At 44.5% G+C, this 26597-nt stretch overlaps 1 protein-coding gene across 1 annotated transcript in view; it reads left to right on the top strand.

Moving 5' to 3' along the window:
- The window catches only part of syn2b (synapsin IIb), a 393937-nt gene that overhangs the window by 177347 nt on the left and 189993 nt on the right, over positions 1-26597 (top strand). Inside the window, exon 2 of the mRNA XM_055648228.1 lies at positions 16628-16685. Coding sequence (XP_055504203.1) covers positions 16628-16685 — 58 coding nt within the window. The remainder of the gene's footprint in view (positions 1-16627; positions 16686-26597) is intronic.

Here is a 26597-nt window from a genome sequence, read left to right as displayed (position 1 = left end):
AATTCTACTCCTATAACTTGCGGACTTATGTGTTATGAGAACAGAGCTGCTGCCTGTCCCGCAGAGTTGCTCCACCTTTTTGTGTCTCTTTGGTTTAAACCAGCATCTGCAGTTCCTTCCTACACATATGAATTGATCCAGCCACACTAGAGTGAATGATGATTGCAGGAGAATTATTGGAATGTATATAATGGGCATGAACAAGTACTTCATTTCATTTATTAAAAAAAGTTATTAGAGTAAAAAAATCCACACTTTTTTTTAGAAAAGGGTAATAGCCTTGACTACTCATGATGCACAGATTGATCAGCATAGTTAGATCAGCCAAAATGTAAATTAAACCAGAAAATCTATGATGCGTTCTTCCTGAAGATGCTTCCTCTGCATAAATTATACAAAACTGTTATCTCACTATTTGAATCTCTATTTAAATATAGTCAACACTGTATGGACTTACCTCATTTCAATCTTGAAGATAGACACAAAAAGCTGGAGTAACTCTGGGTCAGACAGCATCTCTGGGTAGAGACCATCTCTGGGTAGAGACCCTTCTTCAGAATGGGGAAGGGTCTGATGAAGGGTCTTGACTGAAAATATCACCTATTCCTTTTCTCCTGAAGAATGGGTCGACTGGGCTTATATTCACTGAAATTTAGAAGGATGAGAGGAGATCTTATAGAAACATATACAATTCTTAAGGGATTGGACAGGCTAGATGCAGGAAACGTGTTCCTGATGTTGAGGAATCAAGAACCAGTGGTCATAGTTTAAGAATAAGGGGTAGGCCATCTGGGACTGAGATGAGGAAAAACGTTTTCACCCAGAGAGTTGTGAATCTGTGGAATTCTCTGCCACAGAAGTCAATGGAGGCCAATTCACTGAGAGAGTTTAACTCTTTGGATACGGGGAGAAAGCAGGAATGGAGTACTGATTTGGGATGATCAGCCATGATCATATTGAATGGTGGTGCTGATGAGAAGGGCCAAATGACCTACTCCGCACCTATTTTCTATGTTTCTATCCATGCTTCTTCGGTTTAAACTGGCATCGGCAGTTCCTTCCTACATATATAAATCTGCCGACTTCACCCAGTCGTATCCCCCAGCCCACTCTCGTATCTTCTTTAGCTAGCTTGATGGTCCAATGTGGAACACAATGCAGATGCAGAAACAAGGTGTGTAGGTGGGAACTGCAGATGTTGGTTTACACCAAAGATAGACACAAAATGCTGGAGTAACTCAGCGGGTGAGGTAGGATCTCTGGAGCGGAATGGCTGACGTATCAAGTCTAGACCCGAAACATCACCCATTCCTTCTGTCCCGCTGAGTTACTCCAGCATTTTATGTCTATCTTCTGTAGAAACAGGGTTTTTAAGGGCTTGTCCCACTTACGCGATTTTTTTGGCAACTATGCCGGCACCCGTCTTAGTCGCCGAAAATTCTCAAAATGTTGAAAACCCAGCGGCGACCAGAAAAAGGTACGACTATTTGGGCGACTACTCACGACCACACAGGCATCACCCAGTGACATGTTTCAACATTTTGAAAAATGTTGGCGACTAAGACGGGTGCCGGCATAGTTGCCAAAAAAATCGCATATGTGGGACAGGCCCTTTACTGACTTTTTTTCCCTTTTGTAAGTCGAATAATATTGAAATGCTCTCTTTGTGTGTTTACATTTTGTGATTTAGCACAATATATACATTGGGTCCATACATACATTGTCCATGTATACAATATATACATTGACCCTGTTGGGTCCTCGTTGTGACGTCATTCAAGATGGCGATCTTAGCACGATAGTAATGTACATGATGCATATACATGCACTTGGACCAACAGATATTGGACAAATAGGTTCCACTGTCATTGTTGAGAGCACTAATAAATAACATTAAGGTCATTATTCAATATTTAGGATTATTCTATTAGCACAAAGGGTGGTTATTTCTGCTTCAGAACTCTCTCATAAAACAAATGAATGTTCAGAGTGCATGAATCATGAAATCACTGGATTGGCAAGTGCTTGGTTTAAAAGGAAACTACATGAAAGGCACGAGCGGAATCCTAATGCGCAAATTAGGATTTGTAATGAAAATGTCACCAGTGTGCAGAATCAACAGGGCACCTAATTAAAAAAATTGCAGCAACTGTAATCAAAAGAGCACAAGAGAGTGAAACATACACAATGCACATACACGTGGCACTGCGGATCACGGTGCTGTAAATGTCACAGGCTTTTATGTCTTTGCACCGTCGCATTCATGAGCTGAAGTGAAACGGAATTTTGGCCATCATGCACAATCTTTTAAATCCACAGCGTTAGAAAAATATTCTTGTTGAAATATTTGTTAAATCTTGCGGTTCTTAAACTACGTGGAATCGTTTGACGAAAAACTTTTTCACACAGAGAGTTGTGAATCTGTGGAATTGTCTGCCACAGAGGCCCGTGGAGGCCAATTCAGTGGATGTTTTCAAGAGAGATTTCTGTATAGCTCTTAGCGCTAATGGAATTGAAATTAATTCCCGGGATGGCGGGACTGTCATATGTTGAAAGAGTCTAGCGAATGGGCTTGTATACTCTGGAATTTAGAAGGATAAGTGGGGATCTTATTGAAACATCTAAGATTATTAAGGGAGTGGGCACACTAGAGGCAGGAAACATGTTCCCAATGTTGGGAGAGTCCAGAACCAGGGGTCACAGTTTGAGAATAAAGGGTAGGCCATTTAGAACGGAGATGAGGAAAGACTTTTTCACCCAGAGAATTGTGCGTCTGTGGAATTCTCAGCCTCAGAAGGTAGAGGAGGCCAATTCTCTGGATGCTTTCAAGAGAGAGCTCTTAAAAATAGAGGAGACAGAAGATATGAGGAGAAGGCCCAACAAGGTACTGGTTGTGGTAACAACAAGGTACTGGTTGTGGATGATCAGCCATGATCATAGTGAATGGCAGTGCTGGCTTGAAGAGCCGAATGTCTATTGTCTATTGAATCAAGGGAAAAAGCAGGAACGGGGTATTGATTTAAGGTGATCAGCTATGATCATATTGAATAGCTGGCTCGAAAGGGAGTATGGCCGACTCCTGCACCTATTTTCTATGTTTCTCTGTTTTTTATGTTTGTCGTGAAGATTTTGCTGCGCATTGCACGGCTTCGACAAATATATGTTGTAAGCAGTCCTCAGCTTGTTATCCAGTGAGACTTGTACTGGTTCAACTCGCCCACCACTCCTAATAACCTCAAAGCCTCTGCTTTGTTGCAGAAAAACACAATGATCAACTATAGTCCCATCTCACATAATGAAACATATATTTTCCATCATTGCATCTAGGTATACCATGCTAGACAATGTAATGATGTCGAAACAAGATTAAAAATGCCCCAGGCTGTTGGAATAGTAAGACAGTTGATTTTTTAAATGTCTCTTGGGATGACTGGGACCTGATTATTTTTCCAATGAAGGCAAAGGTAGTCTGAACACTGAGCCCATGTGTGCTTTTTATTATACTTCAGATGAAAGACGACTCCACAAAGGTCAGGCACAATTATAATATAGACAAATGATTTGTCATTTGAAACCCATTATTATTAATAGTTAGATATGAGTATAATGGGCTGGTTTAGTAATCTTTGAACAAGAAGATACCCAATTCCATCTGGTAATCTGACAGATAGAAATGAGAATTTAATGATGTTTAAACGCTTTTCCTCATCATTATTTTTCCATATAATATTTATGAATTGGAATGTTCAACTACCAGACGTATTTTATTTGAAGCGTGTGCTATCCCTAATCGTACTGTGGTGGTAAATATTAATTCAGCTTAAGCCATCAATATTACATACAGTATATGTAAAAATCTTGTTCATTCAAACACCCAACAACCCACCTAACTCACAAAACAGGTATAAAGTCTAAGAAAAAGACAATCACGCAGAATCATCATTATCAATTTATAAATAGCCATAACAATTATGTTTAAGAAGGAACTGCAGATGCTGGAAAATTCGAAGGTACACAAAAATGCTGGAGAAACTCAGTGGGTGCAGCAGCTTTGCCGAAACGTTGCCTATTTCCTTCGCTCCATAGATGCTGCTGCACCCGCTGAGTTTCTCCAGCAATTTTGTGTACCATAACAATTATGGCACGGCAAGGTGGCTCACAGCACCAGAGGCCCGGGTTCGATCCTGACTGTAGGTTCTCGCTATAACCTGTATGATGCTGCATGACGCTGCGGCATGATGTTCTCTCTATGACCTGCGCGGGTTTCCCCCCCCCAATCTTCGGTTTCCTCCCACACTCCACAGACGTACAGGTTTGTAGGTGAATAGGCTTGGTATAAGTGTAAATTGTCCCTAGTGTGTGTAGGATAGTGTTAGTGTGTGTGGATCACTGGTCAGTTTGGAATCGTTTGGCCGAAGAGCCCGTTTCCACGCTGTATCTCTAAATTAAGCTGAACTAAATCACCAGGATTAATGTATAACTGATCCTAGTGCTATTCTAAAAGCCACAACGTACACAGCAGTGAGCTACAATCAGAGACATAATATGAGGAAAAGCAGAGAGAGTTCCAGGGAGTCAATTTTCATGCAGCCTCTTGTAGTGTGGATGATGGATCATCAGGTTGGTCTGCACTTGAAAGTCCCATTACTGCCATAGAGTCATAGAGTCATGGAGTGATGCAGTGTGGAAACAGGCCCTTCGGCCTAACTCGCCCACATCGGCCAACATGTCCCAGCTACACTAATGCCACCTGCCTGTGCTTGGTCCATATCCCTCCAAACCCATCCTATCCGTGTACCTAATTGTTTCTTAAACGATGGGAAAGTCCCAGCCTCAACTACCTCCTCTGGCAGCTTGTTCCATACACCCTTTGTGTGAAAAAGTTACCCCTTGGATTCCTATTAAATCGTTTCCCCTTCACCTTGAACCTATGTCCTCTGGTCCTCGATTCCCCCACTCTGGGCAAAAGATTTTGCATACCTCTATAAAATCTCCCGTCATCCTCCAGTGCTCCATGGAATAGAGACCCAGCCTACTCAACCTCTCCCTATAGCTCACACCCTCTAGTCCTGGCAACACCATCATAAATCTTTTCTGAACCCTTTCAAGCTTGACAATATCTTTGGTGTCCAGAACTGAACACAATATTCTAAATGTGGTCTCACCAACAACTACAACTTCCCAACTTCTATACTCAATATTCTGACTGATGAAGGCCAAAGTGCCAAAAGCCTTTTTGACCACCTTATCTACTTGCGACTCGACCTTCAAGGAAGGTCCTAGATCCCTCTGCTGTACAACACTATCCAGAGGCCTACCATTTACTGTGTCCGTCCTGCCCTTGTTTGAAGTCCCATAATGCAACCTCACACTTTTCTGTATTAAATCCCATCAACCATTCCTCCGCCCACCTGGCCAATCGATCCAGATCCTGCTTCAATCGTTCACAACCATCTTCACTATCTCAAAAATCACTCACTTCTGTAAAATCAGCAAACTTGCTAATCTTGCCTTGTGTGTTCTGATCCAAATCATTGATGTAGATGACAAACAGTAATGGGCCCAGCACCAAACCCTGAGGCACAGCGCTAGTCACAGGCCTCCAATCCGAGAAGCAATCTTACACCATCACCCTCTGCTTCCAATTTGCTATCCATTCAGCTATCTCTCCTTGCATCCCAAGCGATCTAACCTTCCAGAGCAGCCTCCCATGCGATACCTTGTCGAACGTCTTACTGAAGTCGATGTATACAACATCTACAGCTCTGCCCTCATCGACCTATTTTGTCATGTCTTCAAAAAAATCAAATCCGATTAGTGGACATGATCTCCCACATACGAAACCATGCTGACTATCCCGAATCAGCCCTTGCCCATCCAAATGCCTGTCTAAACTATCCCTCAGAATGCTCGCCAGTAACTTACCAATTACAGATTTTAAGCTCACCGGCCTATAGTTCCCAGATATTTTCCCTGCAGCCCTTCTTGAAAAGAGGTACAACAATTGCCACCCTCCAGTCTTCCGGCACCTCTCCTGTATTTAAGGGCGACATATGGATGATTCGTAAATTTCAACCAGGGCTCCCTGGCTCCACAACGTATGACTCCCATGATCTGTGATCTTGTTACAGAGAACTGCTCATTCATCCTTGCAAGAAGGAACTGCAGAAGCTGGTTTAAACCGAAGATAGACACAAAAAGTTGGAGTAAAGGGCCTGTGCCACGGTGAGATTTTTTTGGAGACAGCCGGCGTCATATCAGTGTCGCCAAAAGATTTTGAACATTTCAAAATCCAGCGGCGACGAAAAAAATAGTGCAACACTTGAAAACTAACCACGCGTCGATACAGCATCACGCCGCTATTGGGGCTAGTGGAGTCAAGGGATATGGGGAGAAGGCAGGCACGGGTTATTGATAGAGGCCTTGATCACAATGAATGACGGTGCTGGCTCGAAGGGCCGAATGGCCTCCTCCTGCACCTACTTTCTATGGTTCTATGTTTTTAAATCTCTTCCTCAATGTCAGCAAAAGATTGGAGCTAGCCATCGACTTCTAGAAACGTGGTGGAACATGTGCCAGTCTGTGTCTCGTTGCTGAAGTGAACATGGTCAAGAGCGTTAAATTCTGAGGCATATATATTACCAGCAACTTGTCCAACTATACTGTCACTGTGGCCAAAAAAGCAATGGCTCTACTTCCTCAGAAGTCTAACAAAATGTGGCATGTCACGCACAAATGAATCGTGGAGAGCATCCTATCGGCTTGCATCCCAACTTGGTCTGGCAACTGCTCTGCCAACACAGCAAGAAATTGCAGAGTTGTGGATGCAGCCCATTCAATCATACATGCCACCTTACCCATGCCATCAATTCCACCGACCTTTCACGCTGCCAACATAATCAAGGACCATTCACAAACTGGCCATTCCCTCGTCTCAACCTCTCCCGTCGAACGGAGATGGAAAGCATGTAGGAACAGTTCAAGGATTGAAAGCACATAGGGACATCTTCAACCTTGCTGTCATCAGCCTCTGAAACAAACCTCTCCCAAGGTAACGTGTAGGAAGGAACTGCAGATGCTGGTTTACACTGAAGATAGACACAAAATGCTGGAGTAACTCATTGTCTGAAGAAGCGTCTAAACCAGAAACTTCACACAATCCTTCTCTCCAGAGATGCTGCCTGTCCCGTTGAGTTACTCCAGCATTTTGTGTCTATCTTCTCATGAGCTAAAGTTGGCATTCCGAACCTAATCTACCTCACTGCAGCCTTGCATATTGTTACACCTGCACTTTTTGTGTAGCTGTAACTATATTCTGTGTAGGAAGGAACTGCAGATATGATAGACACAAAATGCTGGTGTAACTCATCAGGAGAGGCAGCATGTCTGGAGAGGAGGAATGGATGACGTTTCGGGTCGAGACCCTTCTCCTTTTCTATACTACTTTCTCTCTTTGTTGTGCTTGTGCAGTGTTTGATTGCACCCACGTATGATTTGCCTGGTTCGCACGCAAAGCAAAGTTTTTCACTTGACCCCAGTACACCTGGCAACAATAAACAACACCAATACCAAAGACAAATGTGCATTGGATTAATGGTGATCTGAAGAAGGGCCTCAACCCAAAACGTTGCCTATTCCTTCGCTCCATAGATGCTGCCTCACCCGCTGGGTTTCTCCAGCATTTTTGTCTACTATAGATTAATGGTGGGTTCTTTGTGATAGTCATAATATGGAAAAATGTCTCAGGGTCCATTGAGTCTATGCTGGTGTGTGGAGAATTAGACACATGTGGACAGATTCTGCATTTCTTCTCGAAGCATTGTACAGCATTTGACAGATAAACAGTGAGCTGAAGTCAGGTGCAGCCAAAATAATCCTGCTGCCATTTTGTACAGCGAGGAAAATAATGAAAGACACAGCAAGCAAACGATTGAATTAATGAAATAGTTGGCTGGAAAGATACACAGCCTTTGATAAAAGTGGTTCATTTCCTATAATCCTGAAATGTTTTGTTAATTTTATTCATGCTACTCATTTTTATCAATTTGAAGAGATAATTTTTCCTCTCACTGAGCAAGACTTTTTGCCGATGTTTTTCATACAGAATCTCTACTCTTCTGTCAAAATTAAACATAATAATAGCCACCGTAGTGTAAATATTAGCTGTAGGAACGAACTGCAGATGCTGGTTGAAACCGAAGATAGACACAAAAAGCTGGAGTAACTCAGCGGGACAGGCAGTATCTCTGGAGAGAAGGAATGGGTGACTTTTCGGGTCTGAAGAAGCAGGTCTGGGTGAGAGTTGGGAGTGAGAAATTGTGAGAGACCAAGCCCGAGGGAGCATAGCGACAGGGGGGGGGGGGAGGAGGAGGGTGTCCCCCCTCCCATTGGTACGGAATGTTCACATTTTCAGCTTAAAATTGTGCAATATGGTGCATACTGTAGCGAGTCTTTTAACTTACACTTGAATGCAATATATATGCTTTAAATGGGATTGGAGCATTTTTGAAAGGAGGAGTCTGTGCGATCACTGATCACTGGCCTTGGGGGTACCCGGTGAGGGAGTGGAGCAACCGAGTGGGGAGAGGGTGTGGGAGAAGGTTGTTCCCCTCCCAGGGTAGGAACATTTTGAAATTTGATGTATTAAAATCATGTTTTAGAAGTATGATTTCAATGTTTTTTGTATGAAGTATTTTTAAGAGGTAACTTTTTAAGGGGTAACTTTATCCACACAAAGGGTGATGGGTGTATGGAACAAGCTGCCAGAGGAGGTAGTTGAGGCAGGGACCATCCCAACATTTAAGAAAAAGTTAGACTGATACATGGATAGGACAGGTTTGGAGGTATGGACCAAAAGCAGGTGGCGTAGCTGGGACATGTTGGCGGGTGTGGGCAAGTTGTGCTCAAGGGCCTGTTTTCACTGTATCACTCTATGACTATATTATACCTCCACCATGCATGAATGCTTCAAAATAGTAAGATTAAACGAGAACTTACCAGTTCGAAGTTTGATCTGTATTTTATGAGGAGTTACGATGAGTGATTACATGAAGACCCCGTTCAGCACGCATGCGCGACATACTTCAAAGCAGCGGTGTGGAATCACAGAAGACACAATAATTGAAATAAACATAGTAAAGAAAAGGAGAACTTAAATACCAGTTGATCTCTATAATTGAGGGTGGGAGCGGAGGGCACGTAATCCCTCATCGTAATTCCTCATAAAATACAGATCAAACTTCGAACTGGTAAGTTCTCATTGAATCTTACTATTTTATTTCGGAGTCACGTGGGTGACGACGTGAAGATTTTAAAGCTCTGTGATTTCAAACCGTGTAACAGTTCATACTTCACTCGCTGCTGAAGTCATTCGAGGGAGGAAGTATGTTATCGTAATCAACCATGAATCCAGTTGTAAAACAATAATGGTGTTATTAACAATAACAAGACCAAAATTCTCCCCCGGGCTTAAATTATATACTTGCAGATTCTAATTGGCTTGTTATAAAAGTTTGAGGGCGTGATTCTCACACTCAAAGCGTGATAGTTGGCAGCCCTGGGAGAAGCGTCTTGACCTGAAAGGTCACCCATTCCTTCTCTCCAAACACGCTGCCTGTCCCGCTGAGTTACTCCAGCTTTTTGTGTCCATCTTAAATATTACTCTCTGTCGATATGCTTTACAATGTATATAGTATTTGATTCCATTAGTGCAATAGATCCACTTTGGGGATTTACATTTAAATATGTGGCTCAATTATACAGATTTCTTTCAGATTTAATGCAGGGAATCAATCAATTGAAAGTGAACCAGAGATGGAACTAATTTTCAAAACTATGGATATTAACTAGCAGCTTCCTATCGTCTTAGTCAATTATAGGTGTACTAAATAACATCATATTGGAAGCATTCTGCGATTTCTCTGCAACATAATACTGACTACTATATCAAGATTGCTGTGGCTTCTGAACCAACCCTACTGAACATGGTGGGGTTGCTAATGTTACATAATATTGGCAAATGTCTTTGGTGCCAGTAACATTTGCTCTCAGCCTCAACCTTGAATGAACTGATTCTGTACCTCCAGGTGTGCGAAGAGCAAAAAAGCAGAATATTGCGTGTTGAGAGTTTGGGGAATGTTAGAACAAGGAACTGCAGATGCCAGTTTAATACAAAAGATAGGCACAAATTGCTGGAGTAACGCAGCAAATCAGGCAGCATTTCAGGAGAAGGTAGACACAAAACGCTGGAGTAACTCAGCGGGCCAGACAGCATCTCCGGATGTTACTCCAGCATCTGAAAAGGATTAGGGGACGTTTTGGGGTCGAGACTCTTCTTCAGACTGAGAGTCGGAAGAAAGGGACGGTGATGTCGAGAGATATAGAACAAATATAGAAAGATGTGCAAACAAGTAACAGTGTTAAATTAAGGCCAGTCTGAAGAAGGGTTTCGGCCCGAAACGTCGCCTATTTCCTTCGCTCCATAGATGCTGCTGCACCCGCTGAGTTTCTCCAGCAATTCTGTGTACCTTCGATTTTCCAGCAACTGCAGTTCCTTCTTGAACACAGTGTTAAATTAAACAGGCCATTTCCAGCTGTGGGTGATGTGAAAACGAATGACAGATATTCCTTCCTAAGCATTTCTGGAGAAAATGGCTATGTGACGTTTTGAGTTGGGACCCTTCTTCAGACTGATTGCATAGGGGAGCGGGGAGAAAATAAACATAGAGAGGGGGCCGAACTAGATGTGAGGTGTTTTGATAAGACAAATGAAGGCAGGACTCCCACAGGCTTTAGGGAGTGCTATAGAACAGATGGTGCTAGGAATGCAGGGTACATTTGGAAGAGGTTACACAGGTAGATAGGGTGGTGAAGTAAGCAGTAAGCTTCATCGGCCTTCATTGGTCATTGTATTAAGTACAGAAGTTGGGATGTCATGTTACAGCTGTAAAGATATCGGTAAGACTCCGTTTGAAATTCCGTGTGCATATCTGGTTGGTCAACATTTAATGAAATCATGGCTGAACCATCTCCATGTGCTTCAACTCTTCTCATGGGCCCTTTCTCCTTCACCCATTGTTCCCCAATCTATCAAATATTTATCCACCTCCACTTCATCAGCTTCCACTGCCCACCAGGACCAAGGATTGCAGAGATCCACCATCCTCTGCGAAAATCCATTTCTTTGCACCTCAGTTTTAAATTACTGGTCCTTTATCTCATAGATATGTTTGTTTCCTCACGACTCACCTATCAGGGAAAATAAACCAACATTTCCCCAGCCACTGAGGATGTTTGAATAAGGTCCGCCTTCATTCTTCTAAATGGCGAGTTAAACGGTCCCATACGGTTTGGTGTCTCTTGGTAAGATAACGCCTCTCGTCACTGAGATTAGCCCTCCTTTGGAGTTCCTCTAACATTTCTTTAGATGAGAGACACTAAAACTGTGCGTAGTATTCCAAGCGAGGCCTCACCCACAACCTGTGGTGGTGGCCCGTCAGTAACGACGATGGCAAGCTCAACTCTGGCAGGTTCTGACATGGCTCACAAGTCCAATTCATGAATCACACACTCGAGGGCAGATGAAGGTCATCGCTGGCAGGTTCTGGTGGCAGCCTCCCTCCTCTCCCTGGCTTTGGTAAGTCGTTCGCACTGCTCGCACCCTGTACAACTGCAACAAAACCTCCCTATTGATAAACAGCAACCTTTCCCTTCATTTCACTGCACATCTCGTATGTGTATGTGACAAATAAACTTGACTTGACTTGACTTTTACAATGAAGGCCAAAACGGTATTTCTCTTCTTAACTCCTTGGTGGATTTTTGTTAGCTTTCTGTAATACATCTTCTAGACATCTAGATCGCCCTGAGTTTCATTCACTTGCAGTCTCTCTCTGTTCAGGTAATAATCTGCCTTTCGGTTTCTCTAACCGCACACCTCCCCACATTACATTCACGTACCCGTCAATTTATCCATACAACATTGCAGAATTACAGCAACATGCCAACAGTTCCCTACAATAACTTGCCTTGCTACCTATTTTTGTCTCATCAGCAAACCTGAAAACATTGCATACTATTCATTCACTGTGAATGTCTCGATGGTAATCATGTATTGTCTTTCCGCTGGCTGGTTGTCTGGCCAACGGAAAGATGAAAGTTTTAGTAATAGAAAGATATATGTAAAATTCTTAAGGGATTGGACAGAGTAGATGCAGGAAAAATGTTCCCCATGTTGGTGGAGTCCAGAACCAGGGACACAGTTTAAGAAAAAGGGGGTCGGTCATTTAGGACTGAGAACAATGTTTTCACCCAGATAGTTGTGAATCTGTGGAATTCTCTGCCACAGGAGGCCAATTCACTAGATGTTTTTAAGAGAGTTAGATTTAACTCTTAGGGCTAATGAAATCAAGGGATATGGGGGAAAAGCAGGAATGGGGTACTAATTTGGGATGATCAGCCATGATCTCATTAAATGGCGGTGCTGGCTTGCAGGGCTGAATGGCCTACTCCTGTACATATTTCTATATTTCTATTTCTTATGTTTCTATGAAAACAGCAGGATAAAAGTTAAAGAAACTGAACAGCTTTGGTTGCTTCCTATGAGTAGCGCCACAGGAAAGCACTAAAATATACAAATCTCCAATCTGTGACAGGAATGAAGCATTAATGTAAAGCACTGCTGTTCAAATCAGCAAAATCCACTTAACATTAGTCAAAAGTGATTCACAGAATCGTACTTAAAGGTTTTATTGTGCAGTTACAAAATGGATAGCATCCCTGGAATATCAAATCTGAACGTTAATATCAAAGCTTTTGTCAGTATTCAGACCTATGCTGCCATGGCATTTCTGAATCCATTAATTACCTTCAAAGTTGGTTGCCATGGCATGTATTCAAATCACGACTTCCAGGCTTGTTTCGAGTTCGAACATATTCTAATGCAGTACTGAAAATAAATTGGTTGAAGTCCAGTAAATCCCAGGTATATACAGTGAAAACAATGTTCACAAACGATGCTTCCCTGACTCTCCAGTCTGAAGAAGCATCTTGATCCAAAATGCCTTTTCTCCAGTTGCTGACTGACCTTGCTGAGTTACTCCAGCTCTTTGTATCTATCTTCAGTTTAAACCAGCATCTGCAGTTCCTTCCCACAGACATGCTGTTGTTGTGTTACGCTTCATCACAGCAAGGGCAGAGAATATTTAGTCCAAAATGGGTTTATGTTTAATCATCAGACTGTTCTTTGAATTTGTTCCTTGTTACGAGCAGCCATTGCTAATTGCTGCTGTATTATCTATAATTTAATTCTGGAGAGCGCTGCCTTGAATACAGCATTTGCCATCACCAGAAGCCAGGTAGTGCCCTAATGGGTGCCCTTCAGGTACAGAACGCTAGCTGGCTGCGCCTACATCAGTTCCTTTAACATTTAATGATTAGTGAGTTGTTTTGCACAGTGTTTCCACAAATCATATATAGGACAGCTGAAGAGCCTGCTTCATCTGTTACACAGTCTGTGCCACACAGTGAATCTCATTGCATTTGCATTTAAAAAATAAAAGCTGTTCGCATCTCACAAACCTGCAAAGACAGGATTATAATTCATAATGAAACCAGCGATGTTGGCTGGTTTGATTCGCCAGAGATGTTGACATCACTGTTACTCCAGCTTTTGTGCCTATCTCTAGACTTAGCACTCAGGTTGAAGATCCTTCACCCGAACTGGGAGTTCAGACCAAGGATTATTAATTTTCAATGTTAATTCTGTTTCACAGGTGATAGGGGCAAAGTTTGAAGAGGAGATGTGCAGTGGAAATGTTTTTCACAGAAGCTGGTGGGTGCCTGGAACACGTGACCAGGAGTGGTGATAGAGGCAGATACTATAATGGCAATGAAGAGACTTTCAGATAGGCATACGGATCTGCAGGGAATAGAGGAATGGATCAAGTGCAGGCAGATGAGATCTGTTTGTCTTGGCATCATATTATAGATAGACGTTGTGGGCCAAATGGCCTGGTTCTGTGCTGTACAATCTCTATGTTCCACCTTCTATTTATCCCAGAGAGGCAGCTTGACTTGCTGACTATTGTGACATTTACTGTTTGAGAAAGAACTTCAGATGCTGGAAAAATCGGTTAGACAAAAAATGCTAGAGAAACTCAGCGGGTGAGGCAGCATCTATGGAGAAAAGGAATAGTCTGAAGAAGGGTCTCGACCTGAAACGTCACTTATTCTTTCTCTCCATAGATGCTGCCTCACCCACTCCAGCATTTTTTGTCTGCCTTCAACATTTACAGGTGTTGTTTTCTATTTCCGGCCTCCGCAGTATTTTTAGATGTTCACCCAGTTCATCTCACTTTATTTGTTTTCAAAAATGAGTCCCGCTTCACCATGGTGTTTTTTTCCAATGGATTCACTTCTTACAAGACCACTGGAGGTCTATATTTACATCAGTAAACATTTCATGAACCCACCTTTGCCCAGTTTACAATTCAGTTGTGTCTCACCATCTCCTGCTTCTCAACAACTCATTAAGGCTTTTTGTCCACCATAGCATCACAGTGTCAGACAGAAACATGCCATTAGCCCACCAAGTTCATGTCATCCATAGTTCCTATCTACAATGAATCCCATTCGCCCGCATTAGCATTCTGTGAAACCATTCCCCCTCGGATTCCTCTAAACCTCCTACAGCTCACCTTAACATCTCTGGACAGAAGGAGTGGGTGTAATATACAGCTACACGAATGGGCAAAGCAATTGTGTTTGGAGCTTAATCCAAGCAAGTGTGAGGTGTTGCACTTTAAGTCAAATGTAAGATGTTGATATTGATATATTGTCGTCATGTGTACCGGGTACAATGAGCCAATGATATATTATCCAATGAAGTCAGATATTACTGTGCATGTCAATCAAGCCAGACACAAGTATAACAGGAGAAACATACCAGAGGGCAGAATATAGTATTTCAGCATTGTAGTGTAACAATTCCATAGAGAAGAAGTCCAATGTACACAATGAGGCAGATTGGAAGATTGGGACAATGCTTTAGCGTATGGAAGGACCATTCAGAAGCCTGATAACAGAGGGGAAGAAGCTGTTCCTGTACCTGGTGGTGCACCCATTCAAGCTATTGTGCCTTCTGCCCAATGGGAGCCGTGAGAAGAAGGAATGTGAGGATTGAAAAAAGACAGTGATTATATTGGCTGCTATCCTGAGGCAGTGTGAAGTGTGGCCAGAGTCAATGTTGGGGAGCCTGGGCTGTGCGACACCATGTAACTACGCTCTCTGCCTCCTTCCTGAACTCCATTGTGTTATTGTTTGTGATCCAGCCCACCACAGTGTTGTCATCTGCAAACTTGTACTTGGAATTTGATCAAAATTTTGCCAGGCAGTTGTGAGTGTAAGAGGAATCTAGCAAGGGGTACAGAACGTATCTTGAAGGGGCACCAGTGTTCAGACGTATAGGAGGAGGACGTATCATGGTCTGTGGGCCAAAAGGGGAAAGTAAACACGTTAAAGACAGGGCCCTCAATTAATTGATAGAGGGCTCTTAGAATCCAAGTCCAAAGCTCCCTGAAAGTGGCAAAAGCAGTGGACAGAGTGGTAAAGAAGGCACTGGTATTGCTTGCCATCATTGGTTGGGGATTTGAGTATAAGAGTCAGGGAGCCATGATGCAGCTTTATAGGACTTTCATTAGGCCACACTTGGAATATTATGTGCAATTGTCATCACCCCATTACAGGGAGCATAAGAAGGCTTTGTAGAGGGTGTGGGAGATGGGCACCAGAATGCAGCCTGGATTAGAGGGTTCTAGCTATCAGGAGAACCTGCAGCTTTGTAGGTTAATTGGCTTCTGGAAATTGCCCCTAATGTGTAGGATATGAAACAGGGATAACACAGAACGAGTGTCTAGGTGATTGTTGGCCAGAGTGGACTTGATGGGCCGAAGGGCCTGGTTACACACTGTATCTCTAAAACTAGAAGTAAAGGGCAGCACAGCGACGTAGTGCTACTGCCCTGCAACGCCAGGGACCCAGGTTCGATCCCGACTACGGGTGCTGTCTGTACGGAGTTTGTACGTTCTCCCCGCACTCCGAAGATGAACAGGTTTGTAGGTTAATTGACTTGGTGTAAATGTAAAATTGTCCCCAGTGTGCTCATGTGCCCATCACTAGCTGGCGCGGACTCAGTGGGCCGAAGGGCCAGTTTCCACTCTGTATCTCTAAACTAAACTAAACTAAAGGTTGGATCAACAGATTGTTTTGTCTGGAACTTTGGAGTCTGAGGGGAGACCTGATAGAACTTTATAAAATGATGAGATGTGTGGAAGAGTAGACAGAACCTTTATCTCCTGGTGGAACTGTCAAAGACTAGAGAGCATCGCTTTCAGATGAGATTTGTACAGTTTAAAAGAACGGGCATTTAAGATGCTTTTAGATTGGCACCTGGATACGCAGGGAATGTTGGAATATATCGTAAGTGGGCAGATGAGGGATTAGTTGAACTTGGCATCCAACTTTGCACCGAAGGCCCTGACAGCGATCAAAACATCAGTTTTTTAAAAAATACAGGTATTTGAGTTGCTTTCCAGATGGTAGATCATATAAAATGTTCTTTTCTTCCCAGGGCAAAACTGTTCCGAGGAAAAAAGATCCATGGGGATTATGATATCAGAGTGGAACAGGTCAGTATTGTTTCCTTTCTTCGAAGTTGTTGTTGATTATAATGACATGTAAGTGTGATATGATGAATGAATGGACAATAGACTATCCATTTGGGGTCAAACACTACTCGTGTTTAGCTGGTAAATCGATGGTTAATAGAAGACCATTTCGATAGTTGCCTTGCTAACGAACTGCAGTGATAAATAGTCTGTCCTGTCACACTAGTAGATTCAGCAGTAAACATTGAAGAGCTGTCATCCATGAAAAACTATTTTCACCAACTGTTCATCAAACACTTGTCGGGCTGCACGGTATCGCAGCGGTGGACTTCCTGCCAGAGACCCGGGTCCAATCCCATATACGGGTGTTGTCTGTACGGTGTTTGTACGTTCTCCCCGTGACCTGCTTGGGTTTTTTTCCAAAATCTTCAGTTTCCTCCAACACTCCAAAGACGTACAGGTTTGTACGTTAATTGGCTTGGTATAACCCTAGTGTGTGTAGGATAGTGTTAATGTGCGGGGATCGCTGGTCGGTGCAGACGGTGGGCGAAAGGCCCTGTTTCCGCGCTGTATCTCTAAACTAAACTAAACTGGTTTTCAGGGTCTGACGACAGGCATTACAGTGATTGCAATTGGCTTCCAACGGCAACATTACAAAATGAAAATAAGCTGTGTCATTTCATTTGTTTAAAGCAATAATTTCAATTATGTACCAAAACAAATAATTATCCTATCTAAAAAGCTAACGTAACTTAGCAAATAGTAAAAGGCTTGGATAGAGTGGAGAGGATGTTTCCACTAAGTGGGATAGTCTAGGACTAGAGGTCACAGCTTCAGAATTAAAGGACATTCCTGAAAGAAGGAGATGAGGAGGAATTTATTTAGTCACAGGGTGGTGAATCTGTGGAATTCTTTGCCGCAGATGGCTGTGGAGGCCAAGTCAATCGCTGAGATAGATTCTTGATTATACAAGATACAAGATACAAGATACATTTAATTGTCATTTGGACCCCTTGAGGTCCAAACGAAATGCCGTTTCTGCAGCCATACATTATAAACAAATAGACCCAAGACACAAACATAATTTACATAAACATCCATCACATTGCTGTGATGGAAGGCCAAAAAAAAAAGGCAAAATACTCGAACTTATCTCTCCACTGCAAGGCCCCCCCCCCCCCCCCCCCCCCCCCCCCCCCCCCCCCCCCCCCCCCCCCCCCCCCCCCCCCCCCATGTCAGAGTCAATGTCAAAGCCCCCGGCTGGCGATGGCAATTGTCCCGCGGCCATTAAAGCCACGCCGGGTGGTGCGAGGTCGCACACCGGGTCTTGGTGTTAGAGCCCCCGACGTGCGCTCGCGGAGTCCTGCGGCCATTCCAAGCCGCGCGGGGGGCGGTGATGTTAGGCCCCGCTCCAGGAGCTCTTCGACCCCACAACTCGGGCGGGAGAAGTCGCCGTTGCGAGAGCCCTGAAAAGCGGTCTCCCTCCAGGGACCCGCGGGCTCCCGGTGCCGCCGACCGCCAGACCCGCAGTTGCAGCCTTCGACTCTCCGGTCGGGCCGCAGCAGCAGCAGCAGCAGCAGCAGCGCTCCTCCACCGCTCCACCCGCTCCGGACTCGGCCAGCTCCGCGACGGCGACGGTGAGTCGTCGGCACCAGAGTCCCCGGTCTCTTCCTGTTGGAGGCCGCTCCTCATTGCAGCCCCAACGACAACGGAAACCCGACGAGAAAAGGTCGGGTCTCCCGTGCAGGGAGAGATTTAAAAGTTTCCCCCTCCCTCCCACCCCCCCCCCCCCCCCCCACACACACACCCCCACAAAAAAAACACAAAAACTACATAGAAACATAGACAGAAAATAATAAAAACGCGGACGGGCTGCAGAGGCCGCTGCTGACGAGAGTCGCGCCGCCTACCGAACATTAGTATGGGTGTCACGGGTTCTGGGGAGAAATGAAATGAAATGAAATGAAATGAAATGATTCAATTTATTGTCATTGTCAGTGTACAGTACAGAGACAATAAATTGAATCATCGGTCGGCAGGAAAATGGGGTAAGGAGGGAGAGATAGATCAGTGATGATTGAATGGAAGAGTAGACTTGATGGGCTGAATGTTCTAATTCTGCTCCTATCACTTATGGACCTATGACCTTACGATTGCTTATCTGACAACTCTTATGAAAATAGGCATTTAGCCTTATAATTAAGTAGCTTTAGCTGTCGCCTGCAATGAAACTCCTTTATGTTTATAACAAGATGAAAATAATGACGGCAGGGTAGTAACCACTGGTGGTGACATTATCGGCAACTTTATATGTTGCTGATCATCTCTGCCTGTGTTTGCCACTGGAACTGCGATGTTAATCCATTTACTTACAGGAATTTGTCGGCTATTTTAATTCATTTTAATACAAAGTCTCGCATCCAGATAGATGAATGCTAACCTGCAAACCTTGCCCCCCCCCCCCCCCCCCTTTCCCCCCTCTAGTCCCTGTGTCCCACCTGAAAACACACTGGTTAGTAAATGTCCCTACGATTTCAGTTTTTGCTTCAGAACAAGGAAGGAATCTAAAACAAGAATAACAAAACAAATGAATGTAATTTGTAAGCATTAGAAAGCTAACATAAAAATTGGAAAATCAATAGCAATTGCATATATACAGTTGGCTCAACTGTAAAATCATAATAAAACTACATATAATATATGTGTGGGGAGGAACTGCAGATTAAACTGAAGATACACACAAAAAGATGGATTAACTCAGCGGGTCAGTCAACATTAGGGTTGCCAACTTTCTCACTCCCAAATAAGGGACAAAAGGTCAAGATAAGGGACAAATTCCCGACGGCAATCCGTTGACCGACGGCCGTGGTTGGGTGAATGATGAGTTGGCTCGGGTGCTGGACTGCACACAAAGCCCAGCGGGTGGGCCAGCTGACGAGCTTTGGCCCGTGCACGCGTGAAGTCTCACACAAAGTCCGGCGTCCAACTCATGAACCGATGATCAGCCACAGAAGGAGGGGTGGTGGTGTCAGCTGTAAGCGAAGGTACGAAGGTCGGACAGCTGTCCGGCTTGCCGACCGACGGGGTCACGGGCGAGGCGCTGCTGCTGCACTCCATGGGCTGTGCTACGTCGGGACGGGTAATCGGGGCCGGACAGGGCGCTCGGGCCCGAGTGGTAGCAGTCAAATACGGGGCAAGAGGCCAACCTATGGAGGAAAAGAATAGGGGACATTTTGGGTCGAGACCTTTCTTCAGACATAATATACATGCACTTTATTTTGAGAAAGTTACTCTAGTAAGATTATAGAAAGCTTGAGCTGTAGAGATTAATCTAAATTTCACCAGTTACCTTTTTGCAAAACAAGTTTAACATTTACAATGAAACTTCCTTTGGAGTTAAAAAAGTCTGATTATTTGTTAGACTATCAGAGGCTCCATAGGCTGCATTATCCTGAATTAGATTGAGCTTTTAGGGCTAATGGAATCAAGGGAAATGGGGAAAAAAGCTGGAACGGGGTACTGATTTTGGATGATCAGCCATGATCAAAGGGCCGAATGGTCTCCTGCACCTTTCTGCACGTATTTTCTATGTTTTTATGTTTCTATGAATGCAGTGGGTTCCATCTGGTGGTGATCAACGGTACATACACCCTGTGCAGGGAAGAAGTGAATCAGATCCTCAATGGTCTAGAAATGGAAAGATGCTTGTTTAATTGATCACATGCACACAAAAGGGTGGGTGTGTTTGGGGATTTCACAGAACAGAATCACCAGGTGCAGTGGGGAACTGGAAGGGGTCGATCGATTAGTAGGTGTAGGAAGGAACTGCAGCTGCTGCTTTAACACTGTCATCCCCGCCAGCTTGATCACCAAACTCAGCGGACTTGGCATCTCCACCTCCCTCTGCAATTGGACACTGGATTTCCTCACCAACAGACCACAGTCTGTTAGGGTCAACAACCTCACCTCCTCCACTATAACACTGAACACCGGCGTGCCACAGGGCTGTGTGCTCAGCCCTCTCCTCTACTCCCTCTTCACCCATGACTGCATCCCTAAGAATGGCTCCAACGCCATCATTAAGTTTGCCGACGACACCATGGTGGTAGGACTGATCAGTGACAACGACGAGTCAGCCTACAGGGAGGAGGTCCAGCACCTGACAACCTGGTGTGCCAACAATAACCTCGTCCTCAACTCCAAGAAGACGAAGGAAATTATTGTTGACTTCAGGAAGAACAGAGGGGGCAGACATACCCCCATCCATATAAACGGGACTGAGGTGGAGCGCGTCTCCAACTACAAATTCCTCGGGGTACACATCTCGGAGGATCTGTCCTGGTCCCTCAATACTTCCAAACTGATCAAAAAGGCGCAGCAGCGCCTTTACTTCCTGAGGAGGCTCAAGAAAACTCACCTGTCCCCCCCGGATCCTGACCAACTTTTACCGCTGTACCATCGAAAGCATCCTGACCACCTGCTTCACGGTATGGTATAGCAGTTGCACTGTAGCGGACAGGAAGGCACTACAACGGGTGGTGAAAACCGCCCAGTACATCATCGGTGCGCCGCTCCCTGCCATGGATGCCCTCCACACGAACGGTGTCTGAGACGGGCCGGGAAGATCATCAAAGACCCCTCCCACCCCAACCATGGACTGTTTGCCCTCCTCCCATCAGGGAGGCAGTACAGGAGCCTCAGGTCTCGTACTAGTAGGATGAGGAACAGCTTCTACAACAACACTATCACATTGCTGAACTCGGAGTCCCGCCGATAGATTTCTCCAGTCTCTCCGTCCACATTGTTTGCTTATTCTGTATTTTTATTTCTATATTGCACTATTACTACGGACTGACGCTAAACTGCATTTCGTTGCACCCATACTTGTATCTGTGCAATGACAATAAAGTTGAATTGAATTGAATACATCGAAGATACACAAACAATGCTGGAGAATTGTTTTGAGGATGTAAAAAGTAAAATGGACAAGGGAGAGCCAGTGGATGTAGTGTACCTGGACTTTCAGAAAGCCTTTGATAAACATAGAAAAATAGACATAGAAAATAGGTGCAGTAGGCCATTTGGCCCTTCGAGCCTGCACCGCCAATCGATATGATCATGGCTGATCATCCAACTCAGTATCCTGTACCTGCCTTCTATCCATACCCCTTAATCCCTTTAGCCACAAGGGCCACATCTAACTCCCTCTTAAATATAGCCAATGAACTGGCATCAACTACCTTCTGTGGCAGATTTTCCTCATCTCGGTCCTAAAAGATTTCCTCCTTATCCTTAAATTGTGACCCCTTGTTCTGGACTTCCCCAACATTGGGAACAATCTTCCTGCATCTAGCCTGTCCAACCCCTTAAGAATTTTGTAAGTTTCTATAAGATCCCCCCTCAATCTTCTAAATTCTAGCGAGTACAAACCAAATCTATCCAGTCTTTCTTCATATGAAATTTCTGACATCCCAGGAATCAGCCTGGTGAACCTTCTCTGTACTCCCTCTATGGCAAGAAACTTTCCTCAGATTAGGAGACCAAAACTGTACGCAATACTCCAGGTGTGGTCTCACCAAGACCCTGTGCAACTGCAGTAGAACCTCCCTGCTCCTATACACAAAGCCTTTTGCTATGAATGCTAACATACCATTCGCTTTCTTCACTGCCTGCTGCACCTGCATGCCTACTTTTAATGACTGGTGTACCATGACACCCAGGTCTCGTTGTATCTCCTTGCAACATCTAGCATCCTCCACACAGCTAACACTGCCCCCCAGCTTAGTGTCATCTGCAAACCTGGAGATGTTGCATTCAATTCCCTCGTCCAAATCATTAATATATATCATAAATAGCTGGGGTCCCAGCATTGAGCCTTGCGGTACCCCACTAGTCACTGCCTGCCATGTGAAAAGGATCCATTTACTCCTACTCTTTGCTTCCTGTCTGCCAGCCAGTTCTCTATCCACATCAATACTGAACCCCCAATACCGTGTGCTTTAAGTTTGTATACTAATCTCTTATGTGGGACCTTGTCGAAAGCCTTCTGAAAGTCCAGATATAACACATCCACTGGTTCTCCCTTATCCACTCTACTAGTTACATCCTCGAAAAATTCTATAAGATTTGTCAGACATGATTTACCTTTCATAAATCCACGCTGACTTTGTCCAATGATTTCACCACTTTCCAAATAAGGTCCCACACAGGGGTGGCAAAATTAGAGCACATGGTATTGGGGGTAGGGTATTGATATGGATAGAAAATTGGTTGGCAGACAGGAAACAAAGAGTAGGAATTAACGGGTCCCTTTCAGAATGGCAGGCAGTGACTAGTGGGGTACCGCAAGGCTCAGTGCTGGGACTGCAGCTATTTACAATATACATTAATGATTTAGATGAACTGTGAGGAGGACGTTATTAGGATGCAGGGTGATTTGGACAGGTTGGGTGAGTGGGCAGATGTATGGCAGGTCCAGTATAATGTGGATAAATGTGAGTTTATCCACTTTGGTGGCAAGAACAGGAAGGCAAGTTATTATCTAAATTGTGTCAGGTTAGGAAAAGGGGAAGTACAACGAGGCCTGGATGTCCTTGTAATCAGTCGCTGAAAGTAAGCATACAGGTACAGCAGGTAGTGAAGAAAGCTAATGGCATGTTGGCATTCATAACAAGCAGTTGAGTATAGGAGCAAAGAGGTCCTACAGGGCCCATGTGAGACCAAACCTGGAGTAGTGTGTGCAGTTTTGGTCTCCTAATTTGAGGAAGGACATTCTTGCTATAGAGGGAGTGCAGCTTAGGTTCACAAGGTTAATAGCCGGGATGGCGGGACTGTCATATGCTGAAAGAATTGAGTGGGGATCTTATAGAAGTATATACATTTCTTAAGGGATTGGACACGCTAGATGCAGCAAAACATGTTCCTGATGTTGGGGGAGTCCAGAACATGGGGCCACAGTTTAAGAATAAGGGGTAGGCCATTTAGAACTGAGATAAGGAATAACGTTTTCACCCAGAGGGTTGTGAATTTGTGGAATTCTCTGCCGCAGAAGGCAGTGGAGGCCAATTCACTGGATGCATTCAGAAGAGAGATAGAGCATTTAGGGTTAGAGGAATCGAGATATGGGGAGAAGGCAGGAATGGGGTACTGATTGTGGATGATCAGCCATGATCACATTGAATGGCAGTGCTGGCTTGAAGGGCCGAATGGCCTACTCCTGCTCTATGTATCTGTGTAATTCAGCTGGACAGGCAGGATCAGGGACCCAACAATGAATGACAATGGGGGTCGTGTCTGGATGTAATGTTGGGCCCAGTCAGTTTGTAAGACCACGGCAGTTTAGTTTAGAGATACAACACAGAAACAGGTCCTTTGGCCCACCGAGTCCGCACTGACCTGCGATCCCCGCACATTACCACTATCCTACACACACTAGGGACATTTTTACATTTACACCAAGCCAATAACCTACAAACCTGTACATCTTTGGAGTGTGGGAGGAAACCGAAGATCTCGGAGAAAACCCACGCAGGTCACGGGGAGAACGTACAAACTCCGTACAGACAGCACCCGTATTCGGGATCGAACCCGGTTCTCCGGCGCTGTAAGGCAGCAACTCTATCGTCAAGTACACTGCTTAAAACATTGGGCAGTGTTCGATCAGACCAGGGCAGCATCCCTTCCAGTAAGTTCCCCAGCATTGTGAAGCCATTCTCTACATAGATAACACAAGCTCTAGATTCCAGCATCTGTAGTCTCGTGTTGCTGCAACAGTTAGTGTTGTCTGGCTGACAAAGCAACAACCAAGGCAGCGGAAAATCACGTTTACGTTGTGGGAGTAGAATTAGACCATTCGGGTCTACCCCGCCATTCAATCATGGCTGATCTCTGCCTCCTCATCCCATTTTCCACGTAGTCATGCCTGCATGCGGAAAGATCTAGAAAACACCAGGCACGGGATGATAGTGCCCGTGGTTTCCAACTGATGGCAAAGTCGATCTTCAAGAACAAAGAGTCGAACCCTTTACCCTTGACATTCAGTAGCGTTATCACCACTAAGCCCTTCCTCTAAGTCTGCTGGGAGTCACCTTTAACCAAACATCAATTGGACCCAGCTACAGAAATGCTGTGACTGCAAGTGGATGTGGAGCACAGCCACAAACCTCACCTCCCCCTATTCTCCAGGGATGCCGCCTGGCCTGCTGTTACTCCAGCAAACTGTCTTTTTTTGTAGCTAGTACTGGCTGGCTGTGCACACAAAAATTAATCCATAATCATTAAATAAAGAAAGAAGGAACTGCATGGTTAAAACAGTACACAAAAAGTGCTAGTAAGTGCTAGTGTGGCACCGTGGTGCAGCAGTAGAGTTGCTGTCTTAAAGCGCCAGAGAAACAGGTTCGACCCTGACCACGGATGGAGTTTTTATGTTCTCCTCCAAAGACGTGGGGCTAATTAGTTTCGGTAAAATTGTAAATTGTCCCTATTATGTATAGGATAGTGATAGTGTGTGGGGATCGCTGGTCGATGCAGACTCGGTGGCCAAATGGCCTGCTTCCACGCTGTATCTTTAAACTAAACTAAACTCAGCAGGTCAGGCAGCAGCCCGGGAACACATGGGTAGGTGATGTTTTGGGTCATGCCCCTTTTAGCTAGCGGGGTGGGGGGGGGGGGGGGGGACGAAGGGGGAAAATAAAGGAGGGACAGGAGTTGTGGGTGGGCAGTGGGCAGATGGTTGGACAAAGGCCGGTGATGATGGAAGTAAGGTCTCGACAAAATGTTTGAAGTTGCGAATTGTGAAGCCAGAGGAATGAATGTAGCTGGAGGAGAGGATTATGGGAGAAATAAATAGTCATGAGTCCAGGTGGGGTACAGGGCAAGGCAGGGGGTGTAAGAAAAGGAGGTGTGGGGATTTAAGGCGTGGGAGGGGTGAGGGCTGTAAGAGGTTACTTAAAATTGGAGGATTCAATGTTGATACCCTTGTGCTGTAAGCTACTGAAGCGGAATATGAGGTGCTGTTCCTCCAGTTTGTGTGTGGCAATGGAGGAGGTCCAGATCAGAAAGGTCGGTATGGGAATGGGGAGGAGAGTTAAAATATTTAGCAACTGGAGGTCCGATAAGACTTTGCGGACTGAGCACGAAGGCTGTTGGATCGAGAGGTGAGGACAAGGGGAATTCTATCCTTGTCCTGTCTAGGAGGAGGTACAACAAACGCAGAACTACAGGACACAGAGGAGACATGGGTGAGAGATAAACCTATGACTGCAGAGAGGAACCACATTTGCTCAGGAAAGAGGACATCTCAGCTGAATAGCCTCATGTTGGTAGCAGATACAGTGAAGAGGGAGATATTGAGAGTAGGAGACAGTGTCTTGGCTCGAGGCATGGTGGGAGGAAGCGTAGTTCAATTCAAGTTCCCATTCATTGTCACGTGCACCAATTGAGGTACAGTGAAATTTGAGTGACCATGCAGCCATACTATCAAAAAGAACACAATACACAATAGAATTTAACATAAACATCCACCACAGTGGAGTCAACATTCTTCACTGTGAAGGAAGGCAATAACGTTTTGTCCAGATAAATGTGGGTCGGTATGTTTGTAGTAAACATCAGTCGATAATCTAGTTCCTGTGATGGAGACAGAGACATCAAGAAAGGGGATGGAAGTGTCAGAGATAGTTAGGCCAAATGTATTTGTGAGCAGGGTGGAAGTTAGTGGTGAAGTTGATGAAAGCAGTGAGTTCTGCACGGGTGCCGCTGGTCAAACACTGCAAAGCTGACATGCTCCAACATTATAGAAAATGACTTTGGGTTAATTATACATTGCAACGATTTAGCTGTTGTCAGGGCTTTTTAATTGATTTCTCATCTTCTTTGAGATCCGTTTCTTTTCTGGTAGTAAGTTGACACTGCCTGAGGTGAGATGGATATTTT

The sequence above is a fragment of the Leucoraja erinacea genome, chromosome 16 (assembly GCF_028641065.1).
Source record: "Leucoraja erinacea ecotype New England chromosome 16, Leri_hhj_1, whole genome shotgun sequence".
NCBI lineage: Eukaryota > Metazoa > Chordata > Chondrichthyes > Rajiformes > Rajidae > Leucoraja > Leucoraja erinaceus.
This window is presented reverse-complemented; position numbering and strand designations above follow the sequence as displayed.